This window comes from Halichoerus grypus, chromosome 6, assembly GCF_964656455.1.
Source record: "Halichoerus grypus chromosome 6, mHalGry1.hap1.1, whole genome shotgun sequence".
Lineage (NCBI taxonomy): Eukaryota > Metazoa > Chordata > Mammalia > Carnivora > Phocidae > Halichoerus > Halichoerus grypus.
In genome coordinates, this window is record NC_135717.1 from 64230398 (window position 1) to 64255464 (window position 25067).

The 25067-nt window shown below is 36.7% G+C and overlaps 1 protein-coding gene across 1 annotated transcript in view; it reads left to right on the plus strand.

Moving 5' to 3' along the window:
- GPR158 (G protein-coupled receptor 158) overlaps positions 1-25067 on the plus strand; it is a 449562-nt gene that overhangs the window by 31476 nt on the left and 393019 nt on the right. Inside the window, exon 2 of the mRNA XM_078075255.1 lies at positions 12446-12551. Within this exon, the coding sequence (XP_077931381.1) occupies positions 12446-12551 (106 nt within the window). The remainder of the gene's footprint in view (positions 1-12445; positions 12552-25067) is intronic.

Consider the following 25067-nt stretch of genomic DNA (forward strand, 5'->3'; position numbering starts at 1 on the left):
TCTGATATGAGCAAATAACCTCCCCACTGTGTGCCCCAGGTGCTCTTCAAATTGTTGTTTCCATGATGTGTGTCCACGGGTTGTTTGCCTGCCTTCTCTCCAAGAACAGTTCAGTGCCCTTGGGGCTCTATCACAGCCAAGCCCTATGACCTTTATAACTCCAGGCTTTACGCCCTACTGATTGTCAGAAGTCATGAAATTTGGGCCCTCTCATCTTCCCAGCCAATTGCTATGAGGTTTCACTTTCCCATTCACTCCCGTGTGCTAGTCTGTCTCTCACTCTTCTCTAAAATCACTCCATCCCTATTACAGCAGCCATATTCTGCTTCTCTCCACACTTCCTACCTTCTTCAATGTGACCTTTTATCAACCTTTAGTTGTAGAATTTGTTCTGCCAGTCTTCAGGTCAATATCTGGGATATTTAGGATGATTTGATAGTTATCTAGTTATATTCATGTAATGAGGCAAGCCTGTGGTCCTCCTACTCTGCAACCATCTTCCCTCATTGATATATTTTCTGATATTAAAACATCCTTTCATTCTTGAGATATACTCCAGTGGATGATGATGTATAATTATTTTAAGATATTTTAACATTTTATTTAACCAATATTTCCTTTAGGATTCTTGGATCTACATGTAGTTAAAAGGGGGCTACAATTTTTTTATGTGTTGTTCTCATATGGTTTGGAATCAAAATCACATAAAATCCATTGTTTCTGTCATATTTTTATTTTAAACACATGTAAAAATATAAGAACTGTTCCTTAAAAGTTTGGTAGAATTCATAGACAAAACATGTAAGGTTTTCTGGGAAGTGAATGATTTAATTTTTTTATACTTATTGTCCTATTCAAGTTTTATATTCCTTCTTGGGCAAGTTTGCCATTTTATATTTTCTGCCAATTTATCCTTTATTCATTAACTCTAGTTTTTAAAAGTTTATTAGAGGATCATTAATCATAATACTGTTTTTTAAAGCATTCCTTTGTATTTTTTATTGTGTATTTATTTGCCTATTTTCTTTTTAATACTCGAGTCTCTCTTATTCATCTTTTCAAAGAACTTTAGCTTTTTTTATAACTGAAAAGTTTTAACTATTTTGAAATAACTTTAGATTTTAAGAAGATGAGCAAAGATAGTATAGAAAGTTCTCACATATTATTCACTCAACTTCCAGTAACATTAACATCTTATGTGACCATGGTAAAACTATCAAAACAAGAAAGTAATGTTAGTACAACACTGTTAATTAAACTACAGATCTTGGGACACCTGGGTGGCTCAGTCAGTTAAGCACCTGCCTTTGGCTCAGGTCATGATCCCAGGGTCCTGGGACCAAGTCCCACATCAGGCTCCTTGCTCGGTGGGGAACCTGCTTCTCCCTCTCCCTGCCACTCCCCCTGCTTGTGCACGTGTGCACGTGCTCTCTCTCTCTCATTCTGACAAATAAATAAAAAATAAAATCTTAAAAAAAAACACCTTACAGATCTTAATCAGATTTCCTCAGTTTTTCCATTTATGTCCCATTTCTCTTCCAGGATCCAAAGCAGGATATCATATGTTATGGTATCTGAATTGTCTTTCCCCAAAATTCATATGTTGAAGTCCTAATGCCCCCAGTACCTCATAAAGTGACTGTATTTGGAGACAAGGTCTTTAAATAAGTAATTAAGTTAAAATGAGGATGGGCCCTAATCCAATATGACTGGTCTCCTTATAAGAAGATTAGGGCACAGGCATGTACAAAGGGAAGACCATGTGAAGACACAGAGAAGATGGCCATCTACAAGAAAAAGAGAGAGGCCTCAGAAGAAATCAACCCTGCTGACACCTTGATTGTGGGCTTCTAGACTTCAGAAATATGAGAAAATAAATTTCTGTTGTTAAACCACCCAGTCTGTGGTACTTTGTTATGGCAACCTTAACAAAACTAACGTTATCATTTAGTTGTCATGTTTCCTTAGTTTCCTCCAATCTGTGATAGTTTCTCAGTCGTTCCTTGTCCTTTAAAGATGTTCTCTTATGTTATCAACCATTAGTTGACACTTTTGAATGCTGGCATGGTATTCTGTTGAATATCCTTTAGTTTGGATTTGTCTGATGGTTTCTCAGGATTAGACTGAGGTTATGGACTTTGGGGAAGAATATAATAGAGAGGAACTGCCTTTCTCATTGTATCATATCACAGAGTACATAGTATCAGTATGTTTTACTGTAGGTGATGTTGACCTTGATCACGTGGTTAGTGTGGAGACCATGTGAAGACACATTGTTTGCCAGGTTTCTCTATGCTAAAGTTACTATTTTTCTCTTTTTCTTAAGTGAATTACCAAATTAAGCCCACCAAGGGGAGGTGAAGTAATTTCCTCTTCATGGACAGAGTAGTGTCAAATAATTTTGGAAATACCTTAACATCAATATAGTAATGAATAAATAAATGGTTGGGGGGAGATGCTTTTAAGTTATTTAAATATCCTGTTTCTTTTAAAAGTTTTTCACTCTAATTCTAGGTCTTACCAGCAGGTCTTGTCTGCAAAAATTATTAATGTGGTATTCCAATGATGATTTTCTATTTCCCTAATTCTTTCTAAATTTATCAATTGGAATTCTTACGTAACAGAGTTGCCCCTTTTTCCTCATTTATTTAATCACTTATTTCAGTATGGACATATAGATACTGATTTTTGGGGTATCTGAATCCAATATTATCATTATTTATTTTCTTGCTTAAATTGCTCCAATTTTGGCAATTGGGAACTCTCTTAAGTTGGCTCACATGTCCTTTTTAACACGCTCTTGTCCTTATTTTCTGAAGATGATGCTTTGTTTTCCCTGTCCAGGCCTGTGATCACTCATTACTCTGAGGGACCCTTATTCATTACTAGAAAATGGTATTTAGAAACCAGGATATGGGTGCCAAAGAACTAATTTGTGGTTTTGTTTTTTTCCCTCCATCACTTTGTTGTTCCTCATTTCACTGACTTGTGTTCTATCACTTATTATGAATCTTTGTATTTTCTCTGGTGCTTCCTCACTTCCACCTTCTTGAATTAAATATTAGATTTTAAAATATCTTGTTTCCTTATAAATGTATAGTATTTAAAGCAACAAAATTTCCTTCCAGTTTTATCTATGTTCCATAATTTCTTTATTTGTAATATTTTCACTGCCATTCAATTCTGAATATTCATTAATTTATTTTTCAACCTAAGGGTTATTTAGTAATTTGCTGTAATTTTCCAAACATATGAGAGGTATTTAAGGTATCCTTTTAAGAAACTTAATTTATAATTTAATGGATTATGATTAAAGGACATAGTGTATATGACATTGTTCCTTTGGAGTTTGAGGTTCCCTTTGAGATATAATCTCTGGTTTATTTTGGATAAATATTTGGTAAGTATTCTTGAATATTAAAACAGAAAAGTCAATTATCTGTCATGTGAAGAGTTCTATATATGCCAAACAGCTTAAGTCTACTGATTATAATGTTTAGATACTTGCTAACATTGCTTCTTTTTATTTGATCTATCAGTTTCTCAGAGAGGTCTGTCAGAATTTCCAACTACAACTGTTGAACAATTTATTTCTCTCTTAAGTCATACAAATTGTTGATAAACATACACACATGTGTGCACACACTTAGGTGCATATATGTTCTTGATGGCTATATCTACTAAATCTACTCTTCCTTTTACCAATATAGGACATCTGTATTGGTTAGATGTCCCAGTTACCTATTTCTGCATAACTGTACAACCTAGGGGCATCAAACAAATGTTTTGTTTTTTTTCACAATTCTGTGGGTCACAAATTTGGGAAGTGTCTCTGATATATATAGTATCATTTGGGGTGGCTGGGGCTAGAAGATCCACTTCTAAGATGGCTTCTCACTCATGTATCTGGCAAGTGGGCTGGGATGTTTCAAGTACCTGGGGTGTGTATGGGAACTTCTTGGTAAACTCTCTTTCCACATTCACTCCACCTGGTATCTTGCATCTCCTCATAGCAAGATAATCTCAGGGTAGTTGGAATTCTTTTATGCAAAATACACTTACCCCCTCTCACACTCCTCACCTGCAAAGTCTCATTTCATTGTGGTATTGTCTTAAAGTCAGGATTTAGCCATTTGAATGAAGTCTAGATGAGCATGAGTGTTATGTGTATGGCTCCTCTAGTATAATACCTCTCAATCTGGAGACCTCTAAAGAAATATTATTTGTCCTCTTCCCCTGTTATCCCCCCTCAATATATGATTGTGGTAAAAGGATTGCACAACTACAGTAACACTCCAGTTAAAAAAGCAGGGAAACAGGATACACATAGCAGCTAATAGATCATGGCAATTTCAAAATTCACTTCAATGTATATTACCAATTCCTTGATTATGATCCAGTCCTGCTTCCTGGGAATAATTCTCTGAAGGTCCTGGCTTTATCCTCTCAGCTCTTGATTCTGTCCTCTGAACCATCCTTCCTTTTCCCTAAGAAATTGATTATGTTTGCAACTGAGTGGACTTCTTAGCTTGCTTCTTGCTCACAGAAGCGTGGGGAGGAGGAAGTGTCTTTTTCATTTTGTACCGTTTCCTTTTAATTTAAGATGACAGTGCTCCTACTTATGCTATTCATTGAAAAATGTTCTGGGTTTTCTATGAATCTTACTGGGTTTCATTCTATTGGACAGAAGCCAGATTTTTAAATCTCTTTAAGATAGGCAATTTTCTAAATTGGGCCCTGTGGCTACTGTGCAATAAAGCCTTAAGAATCTTAGAATCCCTACTGTTTAATGCAGAGGGTCTATGAGGCATACCCATAAGACCATTAGGAGTCCTTTAATCTAGCTAAGAGGTTCTAGAAACACTGCCTTATATCCTTCTGAGGTTTTTTTTTTTTTTTTTTAAATTTTATTTATTTATTTGAGACAGAGAGAATGAGAGAGAGAGAGCACATGAGAGGGGTGAGGGTCATAGGGAGAAGCAGGCTCCCTGCCGAGCAGGGAGCCCGATGCGGGACTCGATCCAGGGACTCCAGGATCATGACCTGAGCCGAAGGCAGTTGCTTAACCAACTGAGCCACCCAGGCGCCCCTATCCTTCTGAGGTTTTAATAAAGGATTTTACAGACCCACTCTGAAGTGGTTCTTTCCCCTAAGCCCTTTCATATTCCAAGAATCTTTTCCTAGAAGAGACTGGAGATGTGCAATAGTTTTTGTTTTGTTTTGTTTTTTCCCAACTTCTGGCTCCTTAATATTTTCTCTAAATTTTACTTGAAAACCAAACAGCTCCATAGTGGCATTATTCACAATAACCAAAGGATGGAAACAACTCAGTGTCTATCAACAAAGGAATGATTAAACAAAATATGGTTTATAAATACATTATAACACTATTCCATTAAAAAGGAAGGAAATTCTGACACCTGCTACAACATGGATGAGCCTGGACTACATTAAACTGAGTGAAATAAGCCAGCCACAAAAAGACTCATAACTGTATGATTCTACTTGTATGAGGCACCTGGAGTAGTCAAATTCTTAGAGATATAAATTAGAATAATGGTTCCACTCCAGGGGCTAGGCAGAGTAGGAAATGAAAATGATTGTTTAAGGGGTAGAGAGCTGTAATTCTGCAAGATAAAAAGAGTTCTGGAGATCGGTTGTACAACAATATGAATGTACTTAACAGTACTGAACTGCACACTTTTAAGATGTTAAGATGGTTAAGATGGTACATTTTATGTTATGTGTATTTTATCACAATTAAAAAATTTTAAAATCCAAAAACAAAACTAAGCAGGTCCTTCTTTAGTCCATGCTTTTCTTTTTGTATTCTGTCATAGCCAGGAAAGACCAGGTAGTACTTTCCCCATTTGGACTAGAAACTTCCTTCACTAGATCCACAAGTTCAATTGTTCACAAGTGACAGTGTTGCCAAACTTTCCATATATTATGTACCAAAGGTTCCTTTTTTCTCTGCCTCCAATACCAATTTCCTCATTGTCCTTTAAGACTCACCAACATATTCCTACTTTTATTAGCCATCTCTTTGAGGCCTTTCCAGCTTCTGCCTCTGCCTGGTGCCCCATGTTTTAGGTTTTTGTTATGTCAGCAACCCATTTCTAGGCACCAGATTCTGTTCTGGTTAGCTATTGTTAGGAGTAGATGACTGGTGGCAGCTGATCTACCAGCACCTGTTTTTATCAACTTTTTTGGGCAGAACTTCTTCGCTTGTACCCCATCAATACTGATTATATGGACTGTTAATGTCAATTTTTTTTGTAGTGACAGAGCAGGAAATTATTATCCAAGGTAAAAGAGGAAGAAGCAAAAGCTGAACTTAAAAACTTTCCTTCAACCTATCCAGTTTTTCTTTCCATCTATTCACCCATAGTAGTCATTATAGTTTTCAGTTTGTTTGGGTATTCTCTCTCTTTTTTTTGAAGGAGAGAGTGTCATTGTACTTTAGCTACTTCTTGCTTCTCTCTAGCATCTGCAGTTTCCTGGAGGTTAATTTTGGAGGTGGACTGATTTAGGAGATAGGGGAAATTTTTTTTTAATTTTTACTTATTTGCCAGAGAGAGAGAGAGAAAGAGCACAAGCAGGGGAAGCAGCAGGCAGAGGGAGAAGCAGGCTCCCCACTGAGCAAGGAGCCTGATGTGGGACTCGATCCCAGGACCCTGGGATCATGACCCGAGCCAAAGGCAGAAGCTTAACTGACTGAACCACCTAGGCGTCCCCCTTTTTTTGTTTTTATTTAAATTCCAGTTAGTGGGTGCCTGGGTGGCTCAGTTGGTTAAACATCTGACTCACGTCATGATCTCAGGGTCATGAGATGGAGCCCCACGTTGGGCTCTGTGCTGAGCATGGAGCCTGCTTAAGAGTCTCTCTCTCGGGGCACCTGGGTGGCTCAGTTGGTTAAGTGACTGCCTTCGGCTCAGGTCATGATCTCAGGGTCCTGGGATCGAGCCCCACATCTGGCTCCCTGCTCAGCGGGAAGCCTGCTTTTCCCTCTCCCACTCCCCCTGCTTGTGTTCCCCCTCTCGCTGTCTCTCTCTCTGTCAAATAAATAAATAAAATCTTAAAAAAAAAAAAGATTCTCTCTCTCCCTCTCCTTCTGCTTCTCCCCCACCCTGCTCATGCTGTATCTATCTTTCTCTAAAAAAATAAATAAATAAATTCCAGTTAACAGTGTAATATTAGTTTCAGATGTACAATTTAGTGATTCAATACTTGTATACAACACCCAGTGCTCATCACAATTGCCCTCCTTAATCCTCATCACCTATTTAACCCATCTCCCCCCCTCCCTTCCCCTCTGGTAACCACCAGTTTGTTCTCTATAGTTAAAAGTCTGTTTCTTGGTTTTCCTCTCTTTTTTCCCCCTATGTTCATTTATTTTGTTTTTTAAATTACACATGAGTGAAATCATATGGTATTAGTCTTTCTATGACTGAATTATGTCACTTAGCACAATACTCTCTAGCTTCATTCACGTCATTGCAAATGGCAAGATTTCATTCTTATGTATTTACACAAATAATACAAAAATACTAATTCAAGGGGGTACATGCACCCTGATGTTATAGCAGCATTATCAACAATAGCCAAATTATGGAAAGAGCCCAAATGTCCACTGACTAATGAATGGATAAAGAAGATATGGTGTATACACACACACACACACACACACACACACACACAGGAGCTAGGAGAAATATTACAAAGACATGGGCTATGGAAATTTTAGTTTGGTGTGGAAAACAGATCATTAAAGTATGAAGAAGGTTAAGTACAGTGTAATATGGTGAGAATAGGGAAGTAGCTTCTAAATCAGAGTTTATGGAAGGCTTCAAAAAGTCAGGTAGGAGCTATGATTGTTAAAGCACAGTTTAGGCAAAGGGACTTCAGGTATAAAGGCACGTATAAAAAAATGGTTTTCTGAGATAGCATAAGTTTTTAAGACACCACATGCAATTGTGAATTGTTTGGAACAAAGAATGTATGCAGAAGAGTGTGGAGATGTTAGTAGTAGGAAGGGCCTGAATATAACATTATACCAAAGAGCTTGGATATTATTCTTTAGGACTGTGGGAAATACTGACTTTAAGCAGGGAATCATTAGGATCAGATAGACATATTTCAAAGATTACATAGAGAGCAGAGTGTGATGCTTAAGCTCCAGCTCTCTTTGCTTTTGTGGAAACCTTCTAAAGTCCTGGAATGAACACTAGCAATGAGTTTTGTGGTCAAGTGTTTTCTGTAAAATTTGAAAAAGGAGGATATTTTAACTGCAATGGTCTCTTTCTACTTTAACTTACTTCTAATGCATTTTCCCTAGGCTGTGGGCATTTTGGAAACCAGCTAATGGGGAAGTTCAGGATTATTTAGTAATATGTGTGTGTGTGTATGTGTGTGTGTGTGTATATATATGTACATATATATATATATTTTAAGATTTATTTATTTGAGAGAGAGAGAGGGAGACTGACAGCAGGAGTGGGAGGGGCAAAGGGAGAGGGAGAGAGAATCTCAAGCAGACTCCCTGCTGAGCCCGGAGACTGAGGCAGGGCTGGATCCCAGGATCCTGAGATCATGACCTGCATGGAAACCAAGAGTGGAATGCTTAACATACTGCACCACCCAGGCACCCCTAGTAATATATATTAAAGTAGTTTGTAGTCACATCTATGTATAGCTAAGTTATTGCTACTCATCCTGGTATAGAAATAGCTTCTGGTAATGATTTTACTACCCACACTTCAGTTAAAAGGCAAAGATATAGGGCCAAAGGTCATATTGTGATATGTATATTCATGATTTCGTGTCTGTTTCTTAAAGGACACTAAACCATATAAACTTCAGGACCAGGATCTTTACCTGGAGCAATACGAGATAAGACTAAATCAGTAAATTACTGTAAAATTCTTTTAGTCTTGTGAGAGATGAAGACCTGAACCAAGGCAGTGATAGTAGAATTAGAGGGCAAAGGTTAAGATGCAAGAAGCATCCAGGGAGTACAATCTAGGGAACTTGGCAATTGTTTTGATTGGGGGGTTGGTTTCACAACAGATTATGGACTTGGATAACTGGAAGGATGGAGGCCCAGTCGTGGACAAAAAACATTAGGGGAACTGCAAGTTTGGGTGGAGGATGAATCGTTTTGGGCTTGCTGCATTTCAGGTGTCAGACAGTAGACAAAAATGCACGTCTGCAGCTCAGCTAAGCACCCAGATGTTGGGGGATATAACTTGCTATTATTTTCTTCTCTGGAGGCCACTCACCAGGCTTTTGTGGCCCTCGCTTTCCAGTCCTCAGCCCAGGAAACCGCAGGCACTTACTCACCCCCGGGGCTTCCCAGTGGCGCCTGCTCACCGGATGTACGGATGTGTGAGCAGCACTTCCGCCCCGGAAGCACGTGCTCAGGGGGATCTTCTGCGCAGGCGACGCGAGGCTCATAGCCCGGCCCAAGCCCTGTGGGCTCGGGGTACCTCGTGAGTGGTTTCGCCTCTGTGTGGTTTTCAGCAGGATACCTTTCTCCACAGAGAGAGCGTTCTCTTCCTACTTCATCCCCCAAACCTCCGCTTACTCCTCCGGAAGTCAGCAGCACCTCCCCGAGGGCTTTGTAGGTCTCCAGGCACCGAGGCAGCGACACTAAAGAAGATGAGTCAGCGCTGATTTCCCAGCTGGTAAACTCACGACTCATTACCTTTGGTGGTTTTGCCCAAAGCCCGGAAAAGCTTCGGGAGCTGAGCTTAAGGTCTGCGGTGACTTTGGGTCTTATATATGAACCTAGAATTAAGAGGGAAAAGTCTCAGTGATTAAGATACCTATTTCTTAAGCTAGGTTCCCCAGGAAAGGGACCAGAGTAATTGCAGCCTCCTGGAATCCCAAAGTGGCTCATGTACCTGAGCAAGCCTGAAGATTTGCACTGTCTTGTGACTAAACTCTTTCAGTGTAGCAGGATAGTTGAGGGAAACTTGACTTCATTATTACTCACAGATGTGGAGCAAATAAAAATGTGTATTTTTATTAGTTTATTACTTACAAATACATTCTAAATAAGCCATTCACGGCAGAATACCAAAATGTAGTGGACAGTAGTAGTCCAGTGGGTAATTTTGTGTTATTGAAGATGACTGGTAACTTAGAGTGTGATATGAACCGGCTGTATGCCTTGAGCCATTGGTTGAGTTAGAAATCCGCCCACTCTTAAAAAAAAAGAAAAGAAAAGAAAAATCTTAACCATTCCCCTCACCTGCTTGAAGTTTTTTTTCCATTGCCCTTTTTACTTCATAATATATAGCAGAATTTACTTACTTTATAGCCATCATTTATTATTTGTCCCACACCAGAGTTAAGCTCCATGAAGGTAGGAACTTTTTTTTCTGCTTACTGTTGTGTTTCAAAGGCCAAGAACAGTTTTGGCCCAAACTAAGCACTCAACATACACTTATTGAATGAATGAAAAAAAAGAGTATGTTATTTTTCATAGAGCATGAAGTAGAGCTTAGAGTGGGTTTGCATGATTGGCATGACCTATGTGGAACATAGTTTTGTTCAAAGCCCTGCTAGTAAAGGCAGTCAAAAAATGAACAAATGTTTATGGAATATCTGATATTCCCCAAATGATAACTTTCCAAATTTCCCAGAATTTACCATCTTTTCTCCATTAAACATTCTGACATTTTTATATTTGGCCTATGTGGTTCACCTCCATTACATCTCTTATAGTGGTATGCTCATACTAGATAATAAATATTTGTTGAAAGAGCAAGGGAGTGAACTGGATTAAGGCATTAGGTTACCTGGGAATTCATTTATTTATCACATGAACAGACATTTTAGAGAATTATGGCCCACAATAGTAGTAGTTTGCAAATTGAGGTCTATTTCTCTGAAGGATTTGTAAGTTTTCTATGATAATTTTTAGGTTTTCATTTCAGTGATCCTCTGAAAATTTAACTTACACATGTTCTGGGCTATCTGGATAACCAAATACTAACAGGAGGTTTTGGTGTCTCTGTTTTGTATCTCTTTTGAGCATATTAGCACTACTTAGTGTAGTATTTTGTGGCAGATTAATAAGAAAAAATCAGAGGCATCCTTTAAAAATGTAAAAGACTTATTCACCTTAACTGAAGCCGAAATGACAGTAAGCTACTCTGTCAGAAGATTTCACAATAGTTTAAAAGGAGAAGAGAGAGAAATGAGTCATAGCATGTAGTAAAATAGGCTTGCTAAAGTCTGTACCATATTCCTGTTGTGAGAGGTGATTTAGTTTGGCAAAGCATAATCATTGGTGTTTTTAAATTAATATTTTAAATTTAAATTTTGTTGACTTTATAGTTTTGTTTGCACTTATTTTATAATTTTGTTGGTGTTTTTTGTAGCTACAAGAACTATAATATGAAGAATTTGAACCTAACTTTATATTTTTACATATTTAATAAAACATAATGAAAATAGTTTAAATTAGGAACAGGAGACCTTAAAAATGTGTTTTTACTTTTAGTGGATTTTAATGAGGTGTTTATACTTTACTCAAGTTTGTGAAAAATGACATTACAAAGCTTTGAGCTTTAGGACCCAGGACACAGAATATTTACTTTAATGAAGTACAGGTGTGACAGTTCACTGTAGGAAAAATGTTTCTGCTGCTAGTAGTGCTCATGGTGCTGAAAAATAGAAGAGAGGGATCTTAGGAAAATGTAGGAAGATTAGTTGGAGAAAATGGAGAAATTTGAGATAAAATCGGAGCTTTCTTTGCAGTTTTGCTTTTGGCTCTGAATTTGTGAGTTCTCTTTCTTAGTGATTTTTCTCAAATGGCTAAGTGAAATGCAGTGTTTTTGTTTTTAGATTTAAGAGAAGAAAAATGCTAATCAGCAGTTCTGTGGATGGTGCAAATCTCTGGTGTGGAACACTGGGAGACCTAAAGCACTGTTTACAGTCATTGTGATAGAAGATCAGAGGAAAGAGATGCTGTCCCCCCACCCCAACCCCATCCCTGGTGCCACATAGGTAAATTGGAATAGAAAGAAAGGAGATGAGGGCTTTGCTTTGGTTTACTTTAATAGAAGGGGTACTGGGAGCAGGTGTTATTTTAGAGTTGACTTTGCTACCATGTCCAGAGCAATACTATCTGGAGTTCAGGCAATCCACAAATATTTATTGAGCACCTCTATGTGCCAGGCATTATGTCGGGAGCTGAAGACAGTGAACAATACAGGGCCCATGCCTTTTGGGACTTAGGTAAAACTAATACTTGTTGATTCTGTTGTATCGTGTCCCTATCTTCACTTGGTACACTTTAGTTGAATATGAGTGGGCAATGTGAACATTTTTAATGCACTCTTTATGATGATTTATCTGATTTCTGGGATGGAATACAGAATTAGAAATTGTAAAGCCTCAGATTAATTTGTTCTTATCTTTCTCTGTTTTTAAGGGGTGTTATGAAAGTTGACATAAATCTTCAGAAAGTGGACATTGACCAATGTTCAAGTGATGGCTGGTTTTCAGGAACTCACAAATGTCACCTTAACAATTCAGAGGTAAGAACGTGAAGATAAAATCCTCTGAAATCAGAAACTCAGAAATGTATAACTTTAGAATTCTATTATATTTAGGTGGGTAAGTGAACAACACACATCTTACTGGGAAAGAAAAGTCTCATATGCAGTTCTGAATGTTGCCAAATGAACTGAAAGAGGGGTAGAAAATTTTGTGCACAATAACTGTTCATTTGGGTACTAAGAGAAGGCTGAAACTAAAAATATGTCCGAGGTTTGGTGTTAGTCAAAGGCTGACCCATTCTTCAAAATGGGCTAGAAATTAAAATAGCCATGACGTGAGAAACTCAGGAGGGGTCAACCAGATTATGTACATTTTTATGCAGTATGATGCTTGTGGAAACACTGATGCTGTACATTCAGACACACTGCCATCTGCTAGAAAAGCGATAAAGTATGGCAGGGAAATTTTGAAAACAAAGAGAAAACTATTTAGGGACCTGGTTAAGAAATATGTATATTTGTGTATGTTTTTCAATTTTCAGTTCCTATCTGTGCTCTATTTCATGGGACTCTCGTTGGTAAAAAACAGGCATAGAGATCATACTTCTGGAAATAAGACTGTTATTGTCTTTTGTTGTTTCAAAGAGCAAATGCGATGACATCCTGATTTCATTTTCAGTAATCTATCTCTCAGGTCCCAAAATGCTGTGAAACAACTGTACTATAAAACTCCTGATCTTAATTAAATATTTGGGCTATCCCAACTTTGAGTTCATGAATTTGTGAGGAAAGTCAGCTTAATTTATTTAAAATACAGGGAGATTGCCATAAATGTAGTAATTTAAATCTTCAATTTTAATTTTTGTTCTTGCGAAAGATGGTTTTATACAGTGCATTTTTTTCTATCTGGTACAATGCTCTTTATTTTTTATTTATGTTTATTTAATTTAATTTCAGTAGAGTTAATATACAGTGTTATATTAATTTCAGGTGTACAACATAATGATTCAATACATAGTGCTCCACCACAATATCCTTCAACCTTCCTACCCCTAAAACCCTTAGAAACCCTCATAATTCCTCACATTCCTCTAAATCCATCATACATCCCTACCATATCTCCGTGACTCCTACTTCCTTAGTACCCCCTATACATTCCCACATATCCCCATACCACCTCCCACATTTCTGTACAGCTCCACATAGCCAACCCTCCACACAGCCCTCACTTCCTTCACTCCCCCCACCCCCAAATGGGGGCTCAAATTATGTAAGTGAAATGTTTTGGTCTTGTCAATACATAGAAGTTAAGGTCCTCTTTTTGCTTCCTTTCACTCTTTGTTCTTTTGATTTTGAACTTTTCTGAGTTTCCACTTCCCTTTGGATGATTCTGGCATTTCTAAAGATACGAATTTCAATCACTGATCTAGCAAACATCTTTAGCTTGATTATTATCTCTATGCCAATAGCATATAACCATTTAGGTTTGTCTTTTAGCCAGGGTGGAATCTTTTTCTGCATGGGTGTTGTAGTGTGGATATTGATCTGTATTTGCTCATTTCTGTATAGCCTTGTTTCAGTAATGATCTTGGTGTGGTTTTTTTTTTTTTTTTTTCCTTATAGCACATCTATTTGACTAGATGGTTATATTGCAAGAATCTCTTTCTCCTTCTGGAAGATTGATTTATTTTCATTGTACCAGGATTATTAATTTTCTGGGTGTTGTGTCTTTTTAAAACTTTCAAATAGACTTAGTTATTTCAAGATAAAATATTATCCTCTGTTCTGGTTAAGATGAATTACATTGAAATATGTAACATTTTGCATTGTATATCTGAGCATTATACTTATTAGATTCCTATAGGAAAAACTGGGAAAACATATCCTACAAGACTACTGACAGTTCAATAAATCTCATTTGAAAATATTGTTAAAAGAGGCTCAATGATCAATAATAACATCAATAAACAGTGAATGTACAAAATGCATATTTTGATTAGACTCTGGCTCTCTTCACCCCCTTCCCTTCCCATGTGCTAGAATTGGGAGTGGGAGACGTTGGTGTTCTGGGTTGGGCCCTGGAGGCCCATGGTGGATAGTCTGACTAGGGCTGCCTTTGGAGCTCTTCACACTGTTTTGTTGGGCTTCTCTAAGGTCCTGTAGTTGGTGCTGGTCACGCTAGGCATCTGCAACAATTCCATACCTCATCTTCAGTCTAGGGACTGGCAGTGGTCTTTCAGTCCTTCCCTGTACTGATGTGAGTTGGAGATGAAGAACTGGCTTCTCTTGACCTTTGTATTGCTTGGGGAAACAAAGAAAAATCACTTGTTCGGGATATTTTTCATCTGCACTGGCTCTCCTTTGTTCACATATTTTCTGTTATGGACCCCAAGGGTCCCTGTGTAAACTGGCTTATTTTGGGAAGTAGTTAACATGATATTTGTAGGGTGTAGGGGCCTATCTTTATGAATATCCATATCATTAGAAACAGAGACACTTACCATGTTTATTGTGGGTTTTATCTTGCCAATGTTTAACATTCTTCTTTTATAAATACTACTGGAGGTCACACATTTTAGTTATATTGAGGCATACTTTTCACTTTTAAAATGTTTCTGGTGTGTTGAATTTTTAGCCTTTAGGGTATCTTAAACCAGAACAGTGAGTCTGATGTTGGAAACAGGTAAGTGGCATGTGACCAATGACAAAAGCCTCAGGAGCATTTTAGAAAGGCATGGAATGGTTTGTGAGGAAAATAATTTCTCAATGAGTTTGGGTCTTTACAGGAGCTAGGACGCCACTAAGTATTTTTTAAAGGGCATAGTAAAACAGGATCTGAACCGACATCCTGAACTGGATTGCAGGATTATTCTGGCTGTTTTTGTAAGTGATCCAGATCGTTGCAACAGGGACTTGATCATGTTGTCAGTATTCATTTAAATAATTCCTGGCCTATTTTCATGTCATTGTTTGCGCTGAGTACACAAAATCCTCTCTTACAGAATAGTTTATTAAAAATATTAAAATAAATTGATATTCATTTTGGTTTTAAAGGTTTTCTTTTGCTTTGTTTCCATTATAAGAATTTTTTAAAATCACTATTTAAAGTAGGACAGTGGCCTTGAAACTTTTTGATTGTATTCTCTTAGTAAGAATGATCTAAGTGTCCATCCATATTATGTGTGTATTTTTAATCTAGAAAGTATGCGTTTTTTTATATTTATATATTCTATATATTATAAATTAGAAAACTTAGGTTGAGATAAAGATAAAATAATATATATTTTTAAAGATTTATTTATTTATTTGACAGAGAGAGACACAGTGAGAGAGGGAACACAAGCAGGGGGAGTGGGAGAGGGAGAAGCAGGCTTCCTGCTGAGCAGCGAGCCCGATGTGGGGCTCGATCCCAGGACCCTGGGACCATGACCTGCGCTGAAGGCAGACGCTTAACGATTGAGCCACCCAGGCATCCCTAAAATAATATTTTAATGTAGATTATATATTATAAATATTATATCTTTAATGAGAACAGGAAATTAACTGATTCACAATTACGCTTCATCATTTTTTGAAATCTTAGTTTAATACTTAGTAATGCAATGATTCAGAGGTCTCTAAGTTCAGTTTATTTTTGTACTTTGTTTTAATGTCTGTCGTGGTTGAAAATATGCCTCACGAAGATATGTCTTTCCAAATTGAAGAAATAATTTGTTGACTGTGTTTGCGAAATAACAGTGCTCATTTTTCAGTTCCATGTACCAGTTTTGCACAGGTTTTTGCAAAATTCAGCTGGCAGTCTTTCATCTAACCTGATGTCAGTTGGTCCTTACAAACTATTTGAAAAGCTGGGAATTTTAATATTTTAAGGGAATAGGTTAAAAAGTCCATTCACATTTTTGTGAGGAATATTTTCAAACAGATTAGGAAATTTTATTTCCAACTTTAAACTATATGGTTAATGAGTCTTTATAGTTTTTGGCAATGAAAACCATATAACACTGAAAACATTTCCAAATGCGCATTTTCAAAACGCTCACTTCAGAAGGCTTTCTCATGGATTATTAAACTGTCGCTTTTACTTTGAAGGAACAGCTTATATGTATTTTTGGAACTACCTGCTGCATAGGCACTACTGACGACCACTTGTAATTGTAGAGCAGGTTAGCAAATTTGGAGCATTTTCTTTCTTTCTTCTTTTTTTTTTTTTTAAGAGTAATGCATAACTAGTCTTTGAGTTTAGAAACAAGTAGTTCCCTTTGAGATAATCAGAAAATCTTTGTGTGGGAAAAGTTTTTCCAGGTCACACACCATCTCATTTTGAAGAACTGTATATGTTTTACAATTTAAAATAATATACTCTGTAAATCCACTTAGATGGTCAGATGTAAACGGTAATACATTGAAATTTGAAAGTAGAGGAAGGAACCAGTTAACCACTGCTGATAATGGCGCCTGGGAACTCCTAGCTTTCCTTCAGGATACTTCAAGTGACTTACCAGTGTTGTGGTCATATGACATGTGGACTGAATAAGAGCATGAATGTCTATCCAAGTCTTAAATTAGTAAAGCTTGATTTCCTATTTTTTTTTTTAATAAAAAGTTTAAATATAAATAGAAGTTCTATTTTCTTTTCATATGTCAATTAACCTCTTGTGTCCTCGGCTTTGGAGAATACTTCTTGAGGTTATCAGATTTACTGTTCTATTTAGAATCACCTGAATGGTTGTGTTGTCAGCTCAGCCAGTGGTTTTATATAGTTATAAGATAATTTTCTGATATCTCTTTTTTCTACTGTTAGATGGGAATCCACTTGTAACTCTTTACTACTCCATTAAGTCTAAGTTAATTAATCTCTAAAGATGTATTTTTAGAAAGTTAAAAATGTAAGAAAAGATGTCATTTAATGTTCAAGAAAAAATTTAATGTAAAAATCTAAGGAAAGCAGGAGTTAATCATTCTCTTTTGGAAGCCGTCTCTATACAGAATATAGCTTACTCATTTGGCTGCAATAGGATTTAGAGTACTTTTCCAGAGATCGCTTACTGAATTCAATTTGACTGAGTGAAATTGCATAGAAACAGCTGTATGTTAGTTCTCATCTTGTGGCTGCAATCTCACCAAACTTTTCTTTTCTCTTTAATCTCTTCTTTTCTCTAGAAAGGTTCTGCTTTACAAATATTATTGTTAACCTATCTCTAGAATTCTGCTGTTTTCTGTGATGGTCACTAGCCACATGATGGCTATTGAAATGTAAAGCAGTTAAAATTAAACAAAATGAAGAATTCAGGTCCTTCCTAGGCTGATTTCAAATGTATAGTAGCCACATGTAACTTAGGCTACCATATTGAATAGTGTAGTGGACAGCTGTGTTTTAGAATATGGTCTAGCTTATAGTGTAGTCGAAAGACATAGATTATTGAAACCTTTCAAATCTTTGAATTTCCTCTTATAGAAACACTGCCTTCAAATCCACTAAGGGACGTTTAAGGACAAACTTGAATTTTGGCTTATGCAGGCATTCTTATGATCTACTTTCTTATCTCAGTTGAAAATAAATCTTGAGAAACTAGCAAACTGTTTTTTTAATTATTTTACACTGAAATATTTTACACTGAAAACTGTAAAAATCTTTCAGTAAATGGAAAAAGTAAATACTGGCAATCTTTTAGATATTTAAATTTCTTCTGTATTTGTAGTAAAACTTTTTTTCCCTTCATTACTAATACAAAATATGATTAACGTGAAGTCATACCTTCCTACTAGGATATAGGGCAATGATCAGGTGTTCACTTGTGCTTAGCAGTACCTGACACATTTGTTGAATTAATGGAGGCAGCCCACTCTGTTGCTAGATGGCCTCCCTGTAACATACAGCCACCGCTTTTGATTTCTCCCACTGGAATTGCCCAAAAATAGAGTTAAAATTTTTTTCTTCCTAGTAGTCATTCATTCAGATATTTGAAGATTGCTGTCAGTCTGCTTCTAAGTCTTCTTTCTTCTAGGCTAAATAGTCCCTGGTTTAGTCAATTATCCTTGCTTTACTAGGCTTAACAAAAAAAGGCCATACCACTACTATATGGATCCCCATTTGTTTCTGAATTTCGTAAAGCCCTAACTTGTGTGATTTTGTTACATAGTCCTTCCTTCTTAAATTATTAGAAACTGATTATATTTTCCAGAGTTTTTCAGTATGCTCCTAAGAGTTATTTGTGTGCTGAACAATTATTCTTATTGATACTTATAATTAACAAGACAGATGTTTTCTTTTACATGGGACACATTTTCTAATAGATTAATTCAAATTCATTTTTTTCATTCATTCAGTGTATATTTATTAGTACCCGCTATATGCCAGGCACTGTTTTAGTGTCTTGAGATACACAGTGGTGAACACAACAGAGGAAATCCATAATTTAAAAGAAATCATTTCATTCTAGGGGGAACCAGAGAGCTTAAAAATATATCAATTGACTTTAACTTTTTAAAATACTAACTTTGCTAAGGGACTAAAATACCATACATTAATTTTTGAGACACAGGAATGAATAATCCCTATCATAAAAGACAAGTCTTTGCACATCTTCCAGAAGTGCAAGAATTTACCTATTGAATTGGCAAACAGTAAAAAAAAAATTATGCTCAGTGTTGGTGAGGTTTTTTGCAAAATGGACATTCTCATGCATTATTGATAGGGATTCAGATTTTTCTCAAACTTTCTAGAAATATGGTAAAAATACATCACCATTAAGAATTGCATTCTTCTTTGTCCCATCTGTTCTTTTTCTTTCATTTCTACCTTGAATAAGCTTTATAAGGAAATATTAAGAAACTGGCATAAGTATATATGTACTGGACTACTTATTACAATATTATTTATTGTAATAAAAATTTTGAAACACCTTAAGTGTATAACAATAAAGAATTGGTTAAATAAGTTATGATGCAGGCAAAAAACATAATACTATATTGCTATTTAAAATTATATCATTCTTCGTTTGTTGACATGGAATGATATCCATGATATATAATAAGGAAAAGAATAAAGTCCTCCGCCATGGATTAAGGATTAATAAGAATTTCGGGATAGAGAGAAGTGACATTATGTAAGAAAGTCTTTTTGGAATGTATTAGTAGATGAGTAGAAAACTGGTAAGAAGCAGGCAACCTTTTCCCCCCCTGAAAACGAGCCCTTTTAATTTTAAGGAGTGAAATTTGTAACTGTGGGAATTACGTGCAGAGTGATTTGTATAAGGTAGCTCATTATTTGTAGAAGATGGGTAGACTGAAAGGGAGAGGGCACATGCAGTCTCAAAGGAAAAAAATCTATATTTTCATTGTTCGTGGTACCTCTGTCTAGAACTTTATGGAGCTGGGAAGAAGAGGATGGAGAGAGTCAATTTGAAGAATCCCGAGAGTATCTATTAGAAGGTGGCAGATTGATTGTTATATTCAGAGACTCCTTTTTCCTTTTTGGCTCACAGTGAGGATTGTCAATGCAAACAAACAAACCCCCCAAATCAAAGGTTACAGTTGGAAGTGGATGAATCCACAGTAAAGACTGTGGATGGGTTTCACTTTTCTGTTGTTTCAATTCAAGAGATTTTATCAAAATCTTAAAAATAAAGCTTCTTTTTAATATTAATATCAATAATGTATGCAACTAGTTAGTAGCACTTGCTTTGGGTCAAGAATTGTTCTATATGCTTTGTTCCACATGTTTTACATGCATTAATTTTATCTTTATAGTCCCCATTTTACCGATGAGATAGGTAGGCCTAGAGAGGTTAAATAACTTGCCTATAATCACACAGTTAGTAATTGGCAGAATTGGAATTAGAGGTCAGATTTGTTTGATTCCAGAACACATTTTTTTGAAATTTATTTATTTTAGAGCACACGTGTGAGTTAGCAGGGGGAGGGGCAAAGGGAGAAGGAGAGAGAGAATCTCAAGCAGACTCTTTGCTGAGCACGGAGGCCAAAGTGGGCTCAGTGCCACAACCCTGAGATCATGGCCTGAGCCAAAATCAAGAATTGGATGCCTAATCAACTGAGCCACCCAGGTGCCCCAGAGCATATTTTTTTTTAATACAACTATCTTACACTTCTTTTTATTTTCTAGGAAACATATAATGGGATAAATCTACTTTGGATTAGGAGTGAGCATGTACGGGGAGTTTTAGATTACAAAGTACATTTAACTTTGGGAATTGGGTAGCTAAGATTATGGGATATTGTCCTACGTCAGTGTCACTTTAGACACGGTACATAGGCATTGCATTAACAGCTGTGAAAATCCAGTGTCTCTCTCACTGAAGAGAGGAATTAAGCTTAGGCTTTGGATTTGTGTTTAAGTCTAAAGCTGTACATAGAAAGTGATTGAATGGACTGATGTTAACTTGCAGTGAAGGTTGTAGCAGTTTGTGTAGAGTTTTATTTGGGGCCTTGCGCTGGTCAGAAAGTTCACCAATTCTTTGAAAAATGATGTAGGAGACAAGTAGTTAAGAATAACAAATACATCAGAAGTTAAAAATCAGAGACTAAAAAGATTTTGCTGAGTTGGAGAAATGGACATCTCTATCAATGAAAGTTAATAGGAACAAAGGTAAGATCCTGAATAGGAGTACAAAGATCTATCTTTTCAAACATAGGAAGAATAAAATGGTTTAGTTGTAGCACATGTAAACAATAATATTTGGGAGAACAGTTGAAAGTTCAGTATGAGTCAGTAGTATGGTGTGGCTGCAAAACAGCAATAGCAAAAGCCAGTCTTAGTCATAGGTTGTTCTTGAGATGTTGAGAGGTTCACATCTCACTGTATTCTAAACTTAACAGAAAATACCTCAAATAGTGTGACAGGGAACATAGAAATTGAATCTATAGTATATTAGCAAGGGCTTTGAAACATTGTTTTCCGAAGACTCAAATTAAAGATTTTTTTCTAGTTAGAAGAACCCAGGGATGATCTGACAGCTATTTTCAAACATGAAAGTAGCTATTATGTGACTGTTTATGTTTTTTTTCTCAAAGGACCCAGGGGCTAGACTGTGACTTATCAGTAAGCCAGTAGTAACAACAGAAGGCTCTGTTTAGCTCAGTGTAAGTGGAACGTTTTAACAACAGAATTGTTCAAAAATTGAGAATACATACATATTTTTAAACATGAAATTGTAAATGTGGATGTTGGAGTTTAATCACACAGTGCCAGTGCCAGGATGACCACTTGATGAGGATGCTATAGGCTTTAGTATTTTCAACAGTGAAAGGTACCACTTGACAAACTTTCGCAGGGCTCGTAAAAACTTGAGGCAGCACGACTATGTAGTTGGACTTGATGCCTCTTTAGCGTCTCTACAACCCTAAGTTTTTATACTCCTAGCATATTGTAACAGAAAACATGAAAATGTGCTTCCATCCAAAAACAACACTTTGATTTTCCTTGCACTGGTAATACCTTGAATGCTCATGCTGCCTGTGGTTGTACCTGAGATTTCTCAAACCTGAGCTTTTCTGATTTTTCTCTGTGATAACAGTAAAGCAAACTATTATTCATCATTGCCCCTTCACTTGAGCTAGCTTATAGGATTAAATTTCTAATTATTCATTAAGCACGTTGGGCATGATGATGCAGGACTAATAAGTTTGATGGAAGTGAGAAAGAAAAGCCAAAAGATGTTTAGTTAACATTAGATTGTTGATCCGGGACAATCTGAGTCAGAAAGGAAGGGGGTGTCATTAATTTTTCTTTAAGCTAATTTCCTTCCTTTGCTTATGAAGTAATCACATACCTTAGAGTAGGAGATAAACCCATTTTTTTCAGCTATGACAAGGTCATGATATTTGGTATCTGCTCCTGAATAACACTCTTTTGTATACATGCCATGTCATTGAATTGTATCACCAACCTTGAAGCTGTTGATCTAATGTTGGGACCTTTGAAGTATATGAGTTATAATGTACAAAGTGGAGCGCCCCCTGTCTATTCAAGGTGAACAGACTCTCTGGATAGATAGATCTATCTTTATCTGTCCATCTGTATTATCTGCCTATTTATCTGAGATATAAAACCATTAAGTCTTGATTTATAGGTTTCTGTTTTATGAACTTTATGGACTACATAAAATGTTTTTCTAAAAAAAAAACCAAACTCTTATAAGATCTTATTCATGAGTGCTATAGGTACAGTCACTTTTGATAATATTTGGTAGTAACTAGGTTTTCTTTAGCCTAAGCCTGAAGAGGCTGTGACATCCCCAAAAAGACACTGACCTGTTGATACAAGTTTGTTTTTCAGTTTCTGTATAAGAAAATAATTATTTAATAATAATAAGACATATTTAATAATTATGCTGTGAACTAGGTATGCTTGTTCCTATTTTCTAGGTGAGGAAACTAAGACTTAAAATGGCTTTAACTAACTTGACTAAGGTCATAAAACCAGGAAATGGTAGGTCAGGAATTTAAACTATAGGAAGGTAATACAGTTGTCCCCCCCCTTACCTGCGGTTTCACTTTTCCATAGTTTCGGTTATCTGTATTCAACTGTGGTCTAGAAGCAGATGGTCCTCCTTCTGATTTGTTGTCAGAAGGTGAGTGGCAGCCTGACAGTACATCCCAATGCTTGTCACTCACCTCATTTCATCCCATCACATAGACATTTTATCATCTCACATCATCCTAAGAAGAAGGGGGAATGGAATACAATAACATATTTTGAGAGAGAGACATGTTCACATAACTTTCATTACAGTATGTTGTTATAATTGTTCTGTTTTATTATTAGTTATTGTTCATATCTTACTGTGCCTAATTTATAAATTAAACTTTACCATAGATATGTAGGTATAGTAAAAAAAAAAAAAGCATGGTATATATAGGGCTTGGTACTATCTGCAGTTTCAAGCATCCACTGGGGTCTTGGGATGTATGCCCTGCGGATAAGGAGGGACTACTGTATAGGTGATAATTGGTTGTTTGGAAAGAGAGTTACTGACTGGTAGTGGCCAAATTGCTGATACTGTTAGCGTTTTAGTTTTACCCATGGGAGCTGAGCTAGGAGGCATGATGGAATCTTACATGTAGAACTGATCTAATTCTCAGGTGGCCAAAACAAATTTCCAAAAGATGTGGCAAGCTCACATACAAATTTGGATTAGAGCCAATATACAGAAGGTTCCATCTTGTAGGTGTGTGAGTGGCTGCATCAGAAGTTTCTTGCCAGTGGTGGTACTCTTGTTTCAAAGTATGGCATGACTTGGGATGGTAGAAATGTACAGTTTGAAACAGGATTCAAGGGATATGATCCATCTCCTTAGACAGAGGTTGGTGAGGGCTGTACATTCCAGTTCGGGCATCAGCTAAGAGGGCAGGCGTTAAGGGAAGGGACCTGCTTCCAGCAGGGAATTAGAATATACGTGAGAACAGAGGAATAAAACAAAGGTGAATATGGAGGATTGCAGCTCACTGGGTACAGAGATACCAAAGGGATCCACTATATTTATGATCATATATAAATACATTTTAGACTCTAAACTGTTGCTGAAGACAAACACCTTAAATGCTCCAAACTTCTCTGTGATCTAGGGTTAGAGTGGGGCCCAGCTTGAAGGTGGGAAATTAATAGCATATTCAGCCAACTAGAGTGGGCTGGGGCAAGAGAATTGACTTGCATATACCAATGCATATGAACTCAAAGCAACAGACTTTCTTGATCTTCTCAATTTGGTGAGAGAAGCTAGTGAACATATTTGGAACATGTAGCTAAATTTATAATGGAGCCAATCAGGAGAAAAAATCTACCTATTAAACCTTTGCTTTTGTCATATTCAGTAGCAGAAAAATTGCTACTTGTCCAATTCTAGATATGAGAAGCAATCAGAATATACAGTAAGTGCTTGAGGGTGACTTTGGGGGGTTAAATATAGCTTTGCATCATTAGCTTATGTGGGGAAAAAAATCCCATTATGACAGCAAATCAGATCTAATCTGGCACTCCCTCTGCTACAATTATATAAAATATGGTGGAAACTTGTCAAAGCTTTCAGTGAGAAATGAGGCTACTGATGCTTCGCAGCCCCCTTTTTGAGCACAGTGAAGAATCATGTTGCCTAGCTACAGCCCTTGGCTGATTTAGAAAGCTTTAACTGACTGTATTATAAAGAGTTAAACTCTATTCTTTGGTATCTTTTTTCTCTTAAACGAAAAAGACTTATTTACTACCTTCTTAATTTTTTTTTTGTGGTGTCTTTACCAAGTCATTTATGTGTATTCATCCAGGGCAAGTTTCAATTTATCATTATTTTTCCCTCCCCAGGTTTTATAGACTGAGAGAGAGCGAGTGGGTGGTTGATGATACAAGCAGAACATAAAGTATTGAAATAAGTGCTTTTGCCCTCAAAGTAATGTGCAACTGTCTATTTCAAAATTGTTTGTCTTTTGAAGTCATTATGTTTTCCCTCTCAGCTTATTCATAGTTTGGGTTGCTATTGTCTTCATAATGCGCAAGAATGTGTAAACTCACGTTTAGGTGTATGGAGAGATGCAGGGAACACTGAA